General features: G+C 41.1%; 1 protein-coding gene across 4 annotated transcripts in view; it reads right to left on the minus strand.

Annotated features, from left to right (window-relative positions):
- The window catches only part of unc5a (unc-5 netrin receptor A), a 156,338-nt gene extending 143,436 nt beyond the window's left edge, over positions 1–12,902 (minus strand). For all 4 annotated transcript variants that reach the window (XM_004541035.3, XM_004541034.3, XM_004541033.3 and 1 more), the window contains exon 1: positions 12,275–12,902. In XM_004541035.3, the coding sequence (XP_004541092.1) occupies positions 12,275–12,368 (94 nt within the window). In that variant the 5' untranslated portion in view covers positions 12,369–12,902. The remainder of the gene's footprint in view (positions 1–12,274) is intronic.
- Positions 12,903–13,998: the final 1,096 nt, after the last annotated feature.

The raw sequence follows: 13,998 nt of genomic DNA on the forward strand, positions 1-13,998 counted from the left end.
GCCTCCAAAATCAAATGTAAAATTCGTCTCTTCTTCAGTATTCTTCAATAATTAATTTATATCCCCCTTCTTATTTTAAAGACCTCAAAGTACCATATCATCTTTGCTCTTGGACTGCAGGCTTATTTGAGATTCCTAGAGTGTTTAAAAGTCTTCAGCTTTTGGGCTCCTCTGGAGGTTTCTTCCTGTTAAAAGGGAGTTTTTCCTTCCTGCTGTTGCCAAGTGCTTGTTCATAGGGCATAGGGTCTTATTATTGGGGTTTTCTCTGTATTATTGTAGGATCTTTATCTTATAATAAAATGTGCCTTGAGGTGGCTGCTGGTGTGATATGGTGCTATGTAAATAAAACTGAGTTGAGTATTAATGAAAATAATTCTTATTGTAATTGTGGGCGTAATCGTGCAGCCCTACTACATGGCACTTTAAATACATATAAGACATTTGGCAACATTTTGTGACCAATTCCTGTGTGTTTACATGCCTGAGCAAGCCAGAAAAAGGTGGAGATTTAGGCTTTTAAAACCAGCTGCACAAGCCCCTTCTCAAAATCACTGTGCTTCAGAACTGTTATGTTCCCAACTGACTTGTCATCTCCAATTAGATTGTCAAATCTTGGATAACTACGATGAATAAGACTCTAAAGTGTCTTCTGCTTATGAGTGATGAGATGTTCTGAATTAGGAGGGAAAATTTGCTACTGTGGCACATAAATAAAGGCTGGATGAAGTCATTAGAGAAGCTGTTAACAACATCGTACAAGCCGAGCTTGATCAGAGGCCAGCATACATTCAATCAACCCATAAAATTGGACACCAACTCACATTCATTAAATGACAGCCCCATACAACAAATAACTTTGCATATCCTTGTTTATTGGTCACCAGATGTCTTCCTGCCTCAACTCCATGTAGGCAAATTAATTAAATGAGCAAACTGAACCGAGCTTTGTTGTTTTGACTAAATGTGTTGAACAGTGCCAGCAGTGCCCAAAAGAAGCAACGGCAAAATTACAATCAATAATCTGTAAAAGCACTTTCAAGTCCATAAAAAGCATACTAGAAAATACACATTATTCAGTGTCCAATTAAGCTAAAGTAGCATCTGTTAGGCTGGAGTGGAGGCTGTATGGTGAGATCATGCTGTCTTTGACAAAGGAGGCTGGAGAACCCAATTTCAATAAATCCGCCCACATGAAAATGTAATGCTTATGTCAGCATATACAGTAGTTCCCAAACTTACAGCAACAGTTGGACTTAACTGGCAACCTGTGAGCCAAACAAAGGTACATAAACCTACTGAACAAAAGCTTCTATCACCACATATTGAATCTGTATGGCAACATTTACAGCCTTACGTTTTGAAACTCCTTCCACTGCAGAAGACGGCCCCATTAAAATAGGCAAGGATTACAATCCCCAGCCAAACAAAGACAAACTAAACAATACCCGTTTAGTTTATTGCACTTTTACAACTTCTCTCAAACATCCTACTGATTCCTCTATTAGTAACATAATGAGCCCTCAATAGGTGTGCCACTGAAATGTGTTTGGGGAGGGGTGAGGTGAGGTGCAAAGACAGCTTTGGGTGGGAGCAAAGAATGATAATGGATGGGAGATAGGTGTGAGTGAATAGCCCTGAGCTGTTTTTCTTTTAGTTGCCTGTCTAATTGAAAGAGCATGTGCTTCACATTGTGTTTGTGATCGTTCGATTTGTGTCCATTCTTTTACCAGCATCCACATATTGAGCTATTTTCAGTGTTTTGTTTTTCCCCAGAAAATGTTATATTGCTACATGGGCAACATCATATATTTGCAGGTAGCCACTGGGAATCTGGGCATACCAGTAATTCTCAGAGCAGTGTTTAATTTCGAGACCTTTTTCTTTTTTTTAATTTAGCACTTGTTTCCTTAGGCTTGATCAAACATTTACCAGTGTCAGTTTTTAAAATGGATTGTAGTTAGATGTTCGTTCCAAGAGATATTGGATCTAATTGCCTGCCAACTTGTAGCTGAGAAAATCCAATACGGGCACGTAATGATAAAGTAAATAGTGCTTACAGTAGCCCAATAATTGAGCAAATGTAGCCAACCAAACGCCATAAGGAGACGAGAACTTCACATGATTACAAGGGTTTGTACCGTGTAAGCTTTTAATATAAAAAGCTGCTTTACACGGGACTCCACTGAACAGAAAAACCATTGACTGATCATCCATTAATCTCTTATTTTAATGGCACCAGTAGGTGATGACCACAGAGTGCTCCAATTCATTACAAGATACTTAATTGATGAAGTGACCCAATATTCTTAAAATATAATTTTTTCTCTAAAGTTCTCAGTCCGACATGTTTTACCATAACACCATGCAGCACTGCATCAATGTCAGGCCTACCCTAAATGATTACTTTACATTATAAGAGCCTACTTGACTAACACTACTAAACCTTCAGCATCCACTCTGCCTGACACACAAGACTGGAAAGCAGTAGGCAATTAACAACAATGCCGGAGGAGAGCTGCTCTGTATTCAGTTTTTGAAATTCAAGTGTCAGTGACAAGAAACTCCAGGTGTGGAAAAAAACAACAAAAAACAAAAACCACACTTTGATTCGACGTGAATGCCTTGTCAGCGGACATTTTAATCCACAGAAGCCGTAATCAAGTGCAATACGTGCCGTAAAAAGGAAGGATCTAGCCTCAATGGAAGCTGTGTTGTTATGATTAATTCTATTGGAGTGAGGAGTTGAATGTGTTTTCCGTGAGCCTAGCGTTCCTGATGGCCTTGCCAAGAAAATCTGCTGCTTAGCTTTAAGCTTTGAATCTGTAATGTTCAGACCTCATTTCACATCGGGAAATGGTTTGTTTGGAAAAAAGAAAAAGAAAAAAATAGGGGGACCTACATAGATCAGAGAGGTTGTTCGCTCGCTGCTACGCTTTTAGGGTGGATAATAAATGGTTCATGTTTTGTGGGGCTCAACTTGCAAAGAGTAACATCAGAATGATTTTTCAGGTACAAGTGTAAGGGGGAAGGCAACAAAAATGAGGGGATCTGACTTTATCCTTGTGTTTGTTTCTTTACGTTTCTATAAGCAATGTAAGAACCCCCAGAAAATGACACAAGTGACATTTGTAATGTCATATCAATGCTGAATTATTAACAAGTTTACTGCTAAGTCCAGTAAAGCGTAACCTTACTACACAACATGCTGTCTGGGCCTGAATGTGTGCCCAAAGTCAGCGCACTGTTGACTCAGTTGAATTGCTTGCCTGAGGCATTGGTGCCTGGACACATACATATAATTAGGAAAGGTCACTGTGCCTCCTGTCTTGTCAACAAAATCACTTCAAGATGACAAATTCTGGCTCAGGCTGAGCCAGACCTCCCTCAGATACCCTTGTCAATCAAGCGCCAGCAGGGCTGTCTGGGTAGCCTTAGGTGATTTCTAATTATGTCTTTTACATGCCATGCTAAATAGGGGAAAGCATAACAATGAGCCATACATTTGGCTGTAGGTGTGAAGTGAGCTTAAAGTGTTATCTTGTATAATTAAGAGGAAGCTGCTGAAAATTCACAAATAGCAATGGAACAGACACGAAAAAATATATACATAATTTCCTGTGGAATTTAAAATCTTATAATTTATTTGTTTTTTTTCAATAATAATTTAAGTGAAAATGGCAGCTTTTAACACAAGACATTAAAGAGCAAATGTAGCATATGTGAAACTTCAGACGCCATAATAAGCCAGAGCTTATTAAAATAAATATCAGAAAGATTTTTGGCTGCCTTACATGCACATACGGTAGTGTTTTTTTAATCTCTCCTGTTCAGGCTTGGGGACTGTGAGAACTATTCCAAAAGCTTCAGTTTGGGTTTGTTTTTTTTTTAAATATAGTTTATGGTGAATTTTAAAAACGGCTTTTAAGTTATTTCCTCTTATAGAAGCCAGCCTAGTTTTAGTTTCTGCTTCTTGACTATAGAAGTTTCTCGCATCTTGGGATCTCACTACATCCAATTCTCGTGATACCCTTTTGATACCAAAATTCTGAAAACAATAAAAGTATTATAGTTTATCCTTACATACTGAAGAATCCCCACAAGCACAGCAAATGAAATATGGCAACTGGTGCTTACCTCCATGATAACTCCGCCCCAACTCATTGATAAGGTAGTAAGGGTTGGGTATTGAAGCAGTTTGCAGTTATCACGACTTGGCGAGTGACCAAGGGGTGACGACTAATTTTACAAAACACAATATGTAAAAAAATACTATCAAACTTTGCAGAACAAGGAAGGAAATGCTTCTAATTTAGCAAAGCACCTAAAAGAGTGGCATTGAGATCTGTTTGAAGAATTCAAGTTTAGTAAGTTTCAGTTTAACACGCAAAACATCAAATTATTGACCTTGTCTAACATTAATACACATTACCATTTTTTAAGACATAGCTACACTTTACAATAGCGGGATTTACATAAATGTTTAAGCTAACGTACTGTAGCTAACTTTATGCTAAGTAATAACGTTAGCATAAGATTAGCAGGCTACTCGGCAACAACCGTAACATTTCACCCCGTTTCCTGCCAATATAATGTTAACATTTTAAATAAACAGTCTGCTTTACTTTTTGATAAAGTAGTTTATGCTTAAATATATCAGTATTTAGTTTTGGTAACAAATTGAGTATTGAGAATTGGGTAAGTCAACTACATTGTACATGCAGAATATTCTGATGTTTAGTTGAATACATTCTTCCCTCCATGCAGTATCTGACAGCCACACAACACAAACGCAGAAAATGTACATTTCTGTCGTTAATGTTGTTCTCATCAATTACTGCTCCTTTGTTCTTCAAACGTACCTTTGGTAACTGTGGCCAAAGATCTCCATTTCAACTCCATCTGTTCGCAGAACATGTTTCTAAAACAACGCTGGCTCTTCCATATGTTACTTTGTATACTTAACATTCTGCCTTTAGTCATAAGGTTGTAAGTATGCTTTTCCATAGGAGCCTTTTCTGCTTGTGCTAGACTGCCTTTCAGCAAAAAAAAAAAAAAAAAAAAAAAAAAAAAAGAACAGCCCTATTGGCATTTGTGCAAGCAGTTACATTTTTTAAAAATGTGGCCTCTAGCAGCAATGTGAATAAATGTATAGGAATTCCTCACCGTGATTACATAGAAAATTGAGCTATTTAATATGTGAAAACATTTTTTAAAAGACAGAAAAAAAAGGAGCCATTTTAACCCCAAACAGATATTTTTTCTGGGCCCTAACAAGGCACCTTGGAAATGCAAACAATGTCATTACTCAGATTAAACAGTGCAGCTTAATTTATACTAGTGCTGAAATGAACTTGCTTATGCTGAGATTTCTGTTCTTTTTAGCAGAGAATAGTGTTAAGTTTTAGCTACAAATAAAGGCCACCATTACTACACTCCTGTGGCAATGAATTAATCACTTCAAGATAATGTTCATGTTCAGAGCTGATATTCAAATCTTAATTACAGCTGTGTTCTAGTTGCTGTCTAGTGTAAAGAGCAATGGGGCATGGGGAACATGCCAAAACGTGGACCTTTGCCTTCTGACAATACAACATCTTCAAGTTCTCCTAACTAAGAAAAAAAACAAAAAAAAACCCAAAAACAAACCACAAAACTCAGCTTTTCATAATCTTTTGAGTAAATTCATTTTTAAACCAACTAAACAAAAAGTAAAATTGGTACATTTTAATTGAACTTAAGAAGAAATGTTCCTTTGGAAAGCAAGTAGTAAATTAACTACTTAAATTCTTTTTTTTAATAATGCAACTGCACAAGGCACAAACACTCTTTAACATTATTTCAGTAACACATGGGTCGTGTCAGATTGTATGAAAAACTGACAAATATTATAATATGGTTGGAGGCCTTTCCTGCAAAGGTTCAGTTTTACTTGAAAGTTTTTTTTAATAGATGCTGTTTTTGGACCAAATAACACTCCCCCCCCTCTAAACCTTTAGTAGCTTTTAGATGCACAGCATTTGCTTGGAGGAACCTGTCATTGCTCAATGTTACCATCAGCTATTATTTCTAATGAGTCCTACTGAGTCAATTAAAGCCTTTAAGACTTAAAAAGCTTAATGACATTCTGTGACTTCACAGGTACAAGGCTACCCAAACCCAATTATTTTTTTTTTTAGTTCATTAAATAAAAACAGCAGCATTTGAAGAAGTGCAAAGTGCTAATTTTTTATTACACTGTTGCAGCACAGATTTCCTTTAGTTCCGTTCAAAACAAACCAAAAAACCCAACAACAAACACCGAAACATGTAATTTCCCTGGGTTGCCACAAACGTGCATACGACTGTACCTGCCACACAGACAAGAGAATTTGAAAAAAATGAAACATTTACACAATAAATTTGATTAAATCTGGTCAAACCTTTTCAACGTGTGACCACGTCAAATGACCTTCACACTGCTTTAAGCTTCCTTTCCTACTGCAAGCTTTACACTCTTTCCATCCAGTCAACTGTGTGATGAAGTGGAAGTGGCTTTCACATCGCTCCCTGGTGGCCTTAGTAAGAAACTATTAATCTACAGCTCTCCATATTGCATTCAGATCTGCTTTCCCCAGCCACCACCTGGCCTGAAGTAAAGGCCAAGAGAGGACCCAGAGGACTGGACAGGCTCTTATTATGAGCTGCACCAAGACACCTCTGGGTTTCTACGCACTTCCTCTGACAGTGACTGATGGCCAATTAACCATTTGGAGAAGAGTATTGATTACCCGGAGAACAGGAAAGACCTGAAAACGTCTCCTAACACACTGCTATTCTCACTGTGCAGTGTTAGCAACCAGACAGTACATCATGTATAGTAAAAACAAATACAGGAAAGCCTTATCACACAAGATTGCATCTCAAGGCCAATCCCCAAAGAGAGTGTTTTCAGATGGGTTTTTCCCATGTATCACTCACACCCGCCCACACAGACTCCGAGACGTCATGTTGGTACCCCTACATTTATTTTCCCGCTAATAGTAATGAAGTGTATTCTCCACAGACAGCTGTTTAAAAATCACACAAATCTGTTGTTGTTCTCCGATTATTAATGGTATCCGTGATGATCAAGCCTCCTAGTGTTACTATAAATACATAAAAACTATTTGATTTCCTCACGCTGAGGCTACATGAAAACCATTTTTCTGAATTTTACTATTACTGTAAATTCCTGCTGTAAATCAGCCCGGCGAAGATTGTCCAACAGCTCTGCTCAGAGCTCCTCTGTGCTACTGACTGGGACACAGCTGCCTCTGACGATGCCTAAACGGGGGTCAGTCAAATCAGTGTGGATAGAAGAGCCTCAGTGGTACTCATGTTCTACTCACATTTAATTTTTCTTACTGCAGATTTGCAGTAAGGGTGCACAGCTCTGGATGGCCCCATCTGTAGTCTGGTTAAATAAAAGTCACCAAAGTCATGGTCAAGAAACTGGAGAATGCAACTACAGAATACACTGGCAGCACTAAAAATGTCGTACTGTGAATAATTTCTGGGATATAAATATTCACGGGTCTTCACATTTATTTTTTTTTTATTTTTTATAAACAGCAAGAGAACAGATCAGCATCAAAGGTTAAAGCTCTGTGTTACATCTCCTTCCCCCTCATGATGCAGGAAGTGAGAGACAAAAGTTCCAGGGAAAATAACATTTGATTAGAACGTCCAGGGAAAGACCCGGGATTCAACTTAACAGCCTCTTAACCTTTTCCACCAGCACAGCACCAGCTGCACTCCTTTCCTCATTTCCACCGACCTCAGAGGCGGTGCTCAAACGTTGACACTGGCAAAACACCACAAAACTGATGGGTGCAAACTTAGAATCTGATGTTAAAGGATATGGGAGTGGTAACCACAGGAAATTAACTGATGACTGGCAGATGTAGCCCACAGATTTCGACCACCGTGATTTTCTTCCCACAGAAATTACCACAAATTCTTCTAGCAATAAAACATAACAAGGGGTTATCAAATCTGCCAAAACGTTGGCTGGTTCTTAATAAAGAGGCAATTTCTGCCCCCATAGACTGCTGTTACAGGACAATTAGCAGGAGAAACAACAGTAGAAACTGAGCGCACTCTACAAACTGCTGATACAGTACACTGTCAGATGCTGTGACCTTCTGTGAATTATTGTCCAGGTTTCCATTGAGGACACAGGGTAATCTCATCCCACATCAGGGGTGAAAGGTCAGTTTTATGCTACCTAGATAGAAAACCACAGATACTAACTATGGCGTGCTAAATTTCAAGGAGGGAAAAAGCCCAACTTCAACCCCTAAGTGCTCTCACATACACCTGAATCATAGAAATGGGGTAATTGAAACAAAAGGGCAGAGTTTGACAGAGATGTAGTGCCTTCACTGGGCCTCTGCACAGACTGCAGAAAATAAACCCAAACTCCTCCCCCTCTGTCAGGTTCATCCTCCATGTGTCCTTCCTTTACTCCTCAAGATAGCCATTTGCAAATGATAAGTGTAGGGACACAGCCTGTTGAAAGATAAGGCGCTTGGGAATTTGTCACCAAATGGAGCGTGCTCCTCCGCTGTTCAAAGCTGACCCTTGTTGACGTGCACTGTTTACCTTTTATTCATTCATTCTGAACTATTATCTCAGCCTTCATTAATCACGGTAACTCAAACTGAGAAAATGACTTTTGCGAGACTTGGACAGGAAAGGGATTAACTCATTTCATCCGTTTCTGCCGTGCAAACAAATGATTAAAAGTGAATAATAATGCAATACATTTGATCCGCTCGTTCTCGGAAACAAGCAATCCAGTTTGCTCCGTCATTTTGATATCATCCAATTCAAATTTTGCGAGCTAAATTCATCGCACGCATGTGTACTCCTCAAGAGAGAATTCGTTTTAATTCCTTACCGTTCCCTTGGTGTAATTGCCTCCTCGCTTGATATGCTCTGCATCTGTACATCATGCTAATTTACCGTGTATCAGCAGTTGAGAAAATAATTTTAAACAAAAATTTCCCTCCCACCACTGTTCAAGTCTCCCCCCCTTTGTCTGTGTCATTTGTATTCATCTCCCACGACTGCAGGGAACGAAAACTCTTTCTGGTTGTAAATTATCGCTTCCCCGTAAAAGACCATATCCCTGCAAATACATGGCGATCATTTGCCATGCATTAGCTACGGGACAAAAACGAAGTGGTTTTAAATTCCTCTGACCAGAAGGCAATTTCCCCCAATAAATTATGTTAATTTCTGCTTTCGCTCTCCTTATCGCATTCTTTAGTGAGTCAATGAGGAGAGACAAAACTGGCTGTGAGAAAGACAACTCTGGGATGATTCACATTAGAATGATGAGAGACATCTGGCAAGAGAATCCCTTACAATACTGTACTAAGAAACGGGGACTCACAAATTGCTGTATTATGCAACAGACTTGTGGTTGTTGTCGTTTAATGGCCATCCCCTTGCATCAGCACAAGGTTTACACCCCGTGGAAATTGCTCTGAGGTGACTGTTCGCACAACTAGGAAGGTGCTTGATACCAAATCCCATGCTCCCTCGCTGAACCAGACAACTATCGCTTGGCAACGTTCTCACTGGGCAGATGAAAAACAAACAAATAATTCTGATTCTTGCTGCATGCAGGAACTAACAGGACATTAATAACAGGCAACAGACCAAAGTTTGAATACAGGGTAAAACACAGAAGGAACAGGAATTGGACTAATCTGCAGGCATCAACCTTACACACACACACACACACACACACACACACACACACACACACACACACACACACACACGCAAATCCTTGTGGAAACACCCTCCCACATACACAAAAACAACACACATGCACCTTGCATACTGAAAACATCAAGTGCTGTGCACACACACGCACACACATACACACACACACACACAAACTGGCAAATCAAAACGGTTCTTTGTTCCTGAGGCTGAAAGCGTACCTACCCCCTCTGTCCGGCCCGTCAGATCACTCACAACACAGTGAAAGGGAAAGTGCTCAGCTAGCTCAAACTTAGATTGACAGGCCTACCTTTATTACTGAGTGAGTTATGTTTCCCTGCAAAAAAGACAAGCCGGCTTTGATACTGACGAATGCCTAGTCAGCTCTTTGCCTCGCTACAGAGGACAGCTCGACTGAACTCGGCCGAGTCTGTCCCAGTCCTGATGTCGAAAGAATTGGCTTCCAAATTACCTTCCGATTCATTTCTGGATCTCACTTTAGCCTTAAAAAAAAAAAGGAAAAAAAAAAGTGGCCACTAAGCTGTGATAGGTGCCTGGAGGGCTGCCTGTACTGACCTGATGTAGTGACAAGACTGAAACATGGAGAGGAGCGGTCTGGAAGGAAATGTGATATAAAAGAAAGACAGAAGAACGGGGAAGTGAGAAGAAATTTCACAATTAACCCCACATCCATCTCCCTCTATACATAATATATTCTCTTCAGGGGTCATGAGAAAGCTGTGAGCCTTATCCAGAAAGCAGTGAGTGACAGGCAGGGAAACACCCTGGTTAGAGCTCCAGTCCATCACCGAGCGAACAAAGAAACTGCAAACACCTTTGGGAATTCAGAGTCTTGAAAATCGACCTACAACCGCCGGTCTTTGGATTGTGGGAGGAAACCAGGGCACGCACAGGAAACCAAATGAACACGGCAGGAACACGTAACCTCCACACCAAAACAGTTTACTGCAAGGCAATGGCGCTAAGCCGCTGAACCACCACGCCACCCATATAGAACCCAGGAACCCCATCAAAACACATCACTTCCAACATGAATCACAAACTGACTTGTAAATGCCAGCACACTGCTACTTACTTAGCTTGATATATGGAGGTCCCTCGAGCATGACTGTTTATTTAATCCTAATATATTCATAATTATACCCTAATTAATGCAAGGGAGGAAAAAAAAAGCCCGCTGAATTCATCATCTCGGTGTCCTGAAGCACAAGACACAAATACAGCAACTTTAACATGTTTTGCCTTCCGTCCAAAGCAAGGTTAACAGTTTGGATACGAGCGCGAGGCAAATGGTGTGCGGAAACTCTTGGGTTTTGGATACTCACCAGCAGCTTCCAGCTGTGTGGCACAGTCAGGGTGATATTTAGCATCAGAGGGAATGTTTAAATAAAGTGCTTTAAACAGTCCAAGTGCTGAACTGTGAAATAATGCGTTATGAGCAACAGTGAAATTGACTGCATTGGCTGAATAACTAATGTGGACGTTAGATGGCTGGTTTGATTGTGCACCATGGTGAATATTAGGGGTCAGTGAACAGCACTCGGTTGAGTTGGATTTGTCCAAAACTGAAAGAGGCATTTGGTTGTGATCATGAGAACATTTTTCCTTTAAAAAAAAAAATCAATATTAAAAGAGTAAGAGTATCTTATAGCTCATTTTTCGAAAAAGGATTTTGCTGCTGTGAGAAACTTCCATCCTCGGTGCTTTAGTCCACCTATCTTGTTGATGATTGTTTAGTGCATTTGCATGCAATCGGGGAACGTCTGGCCAAGCTACACCATAAAATCTAACTCATCAGTGCGAGTAGGTCGTCTACCAACTCAGTAAAGCTGTCAGCATACTGCAAATGCAGCAGGAATGACTCCTGGCCGGAGAGAAACGTGGAGTTGAACGATGCTGTCTGCAGCCAGCCGGAGAGGCTGTGACTACACTACGGTGTCCTCCACACACACACACACAGAGCTCGGAGATTTAATAAGACAATCACGAGGGTGGCGTTACTGAAGGTTGTTTATGTGGCAGGAGGAAAGGAGCGCGACGTTACTGGGCACGAGCTTTTATTGTCCGCGGGCCCCGTGTCTGCCCCAATCATCTTTTTTATTATAGTTCTGATTTCCCCCTCTCTCGGGCAGGTGTAAGCCCCAAGTTACACGACAGCAGGAATAAAAACGCGTGCCATAAACTTCTCGTTGCTGCTTCGAATTTTAAAAAGAAGAAGAATTTGTCTGTAAGTTTTAACCTTGGTAGTCACGTCTGAACCCCCCCCCGTAACCTTGAAGGTGTAGGCTAATTGACGAGTGCTGGTGCTAGCAAATTAGGGAATAATAACGACCGCCAACAACGTGCGCACCGGAATTTCGACAAAAACACCAGCAAACAACTTGACACGTGCAAGCCTTCTAGGTTTTCCCAACACACAAACTGTTTACCAGTAAAATAAATCAAATAAAATACAAATAATAAAAAGCCGAAACAGTTTAATTGCAGCCCAACTCACCACCAGTGCAGGTGAAGCCAGAGAGGACGAGCCAGAGCGCAAGGAGCGTGGCGCTGAGCCTACAGCGGACAAAGGGGCCCAGAAGTAAGGGCATCTTCGTGGGGTTTTTTTTTTTCTATCACCTAAGTTTTACAAAAAGGCAGAGACGAAACACGGGCACACTGGGCTTTTTAAAGGTCCGGAGAGTGTCCTCTGTAGCACTTCACGCCTGTTCTGTTTTTTCCCCTCACGCCCAAGTCCTTTCCTCAGCACATATCCTCCTGCCGTAGCGTGGCCATCAGTATCCCGGTCGTGCGTCTTCGTTGCTCAGAACAACGCATCACAGGTGTGGTAAATAAACTGCTGCCTCGCTCTCGCCTCCGCGGGTCTTACTGTAGTCTACTGTATTTCTCCAAAAGCAGCTATCCGTTCACAACTCTCCCTCCGTCTCGGAGCCGAGGAGGGTGTTTCTTTGCTTTCTTTCTTCTCACTTTGCTGCCTTCGCGCGAAAGAATACCTTCTCCAAATGCGAAAAGGGAGAGAACTGGCATCGGAGAAAGAACATCTGCTTGCACAGCAATGCTGAAGTGCTTAGAGTCAGGGGAAGGTATAAGCTGCGATGGACGGAGGCGCAAAACCAGGAACGGATTTTGCCTGCACGCTGGGATCGGAGCGCCCTGAGCGCGCCCTACTGCTTTCTCTTAGACAAACAATACATATCTTATAATACGCAAAACTAACCACGCGCTGGGAAAATGCGCATAAAAATGGAAATGATTTCATTCACATCCACGCAATTTGTTTTTTTTTTTCTTCTTTTTTTTCACATCTTCTGCCTTACATGAAAATGATGGATATGACATTCAGCTATGCAGGATAGGAATCACATGAGTGCTTTGCATACAGATTCACACAAATCACATCTGCATGTCGTTGAGGTTCAGTTACATATGCCTCTGGATTGTCCGTGTGCGTCTGCGTGTGCATCAGTGATGGACAAACATGGGCGAAGAAGCACGAGGATTAGCACTCCCGTGAGAGCGTACACCTGTCAGCAAACTCACACCAGGATGTGACTTATGTTCCAGATAGCTTTTCCTCATTTTCTGGGGGTGTCAGTGGAGTGATTATCAGACTCTTCAGCCGTGCCTTTTACAACGCTGCCAAAAATCGACAGCAGATTATTAATACACTTCAGAAGGGGAGGGGGTGGTGATGGAAGTGGTGGTGGGGATCGTATCTTTGTTTATCCATTTCTCCACTCCCACATACTAGTCAGCAGAATGATAAGTGAAAGCACAGGACTTGGACCACTGTCTTACCAGCTAATTATGGGGCTCATGCAGATGGATGATTTCTTAGATAGCTCAGCTATTATGCAAACTCATTAAGACCTTCTCTCTATCCAGCATCTCTCGCTAAAGGTCAGAGTCACAGTCGGAATGGCAGAACAAAGCACAGACACATGCACGCACATGCTGAAATAAAGAAAGGCCCTATGGTTCACTATCCACTGCTGACAGGCAGCGTGAATGTGGCGGGCCAGGGAAGGCAGATGTACAGCAGCTGAATGGAAGGGGAATGACTCAGCTTTGGTCACTTGTGAGGTTGTTCGTAATGAACTTTCTCATTCTGCTAATCTGCTCTGAGTCCTATCAGACGCTGCAAGCTGGAGACTGCCTCTTCCAGTCACTGTATATAAATGCACAGTCGGTCATATTATTTTCTTAAAAAGAAGCAGGGCT

The sequence above is a fragment of the Maylandia zebra genome, linkage group LG2 (genome assembly GCF_041146795.1).
Source record: "Maylandia zebra isolate NMK-2024a linkage group LG2, Mzebra_GT3a, whole genome shotgun sequence".
In the NCBI taxonomy this organism is placed as follows: Eukaryota; Metazoa; Chordata; class Actinopteri; order Cichliformes; family Cichlidae; genus Maylandia; species Maylandia zebra.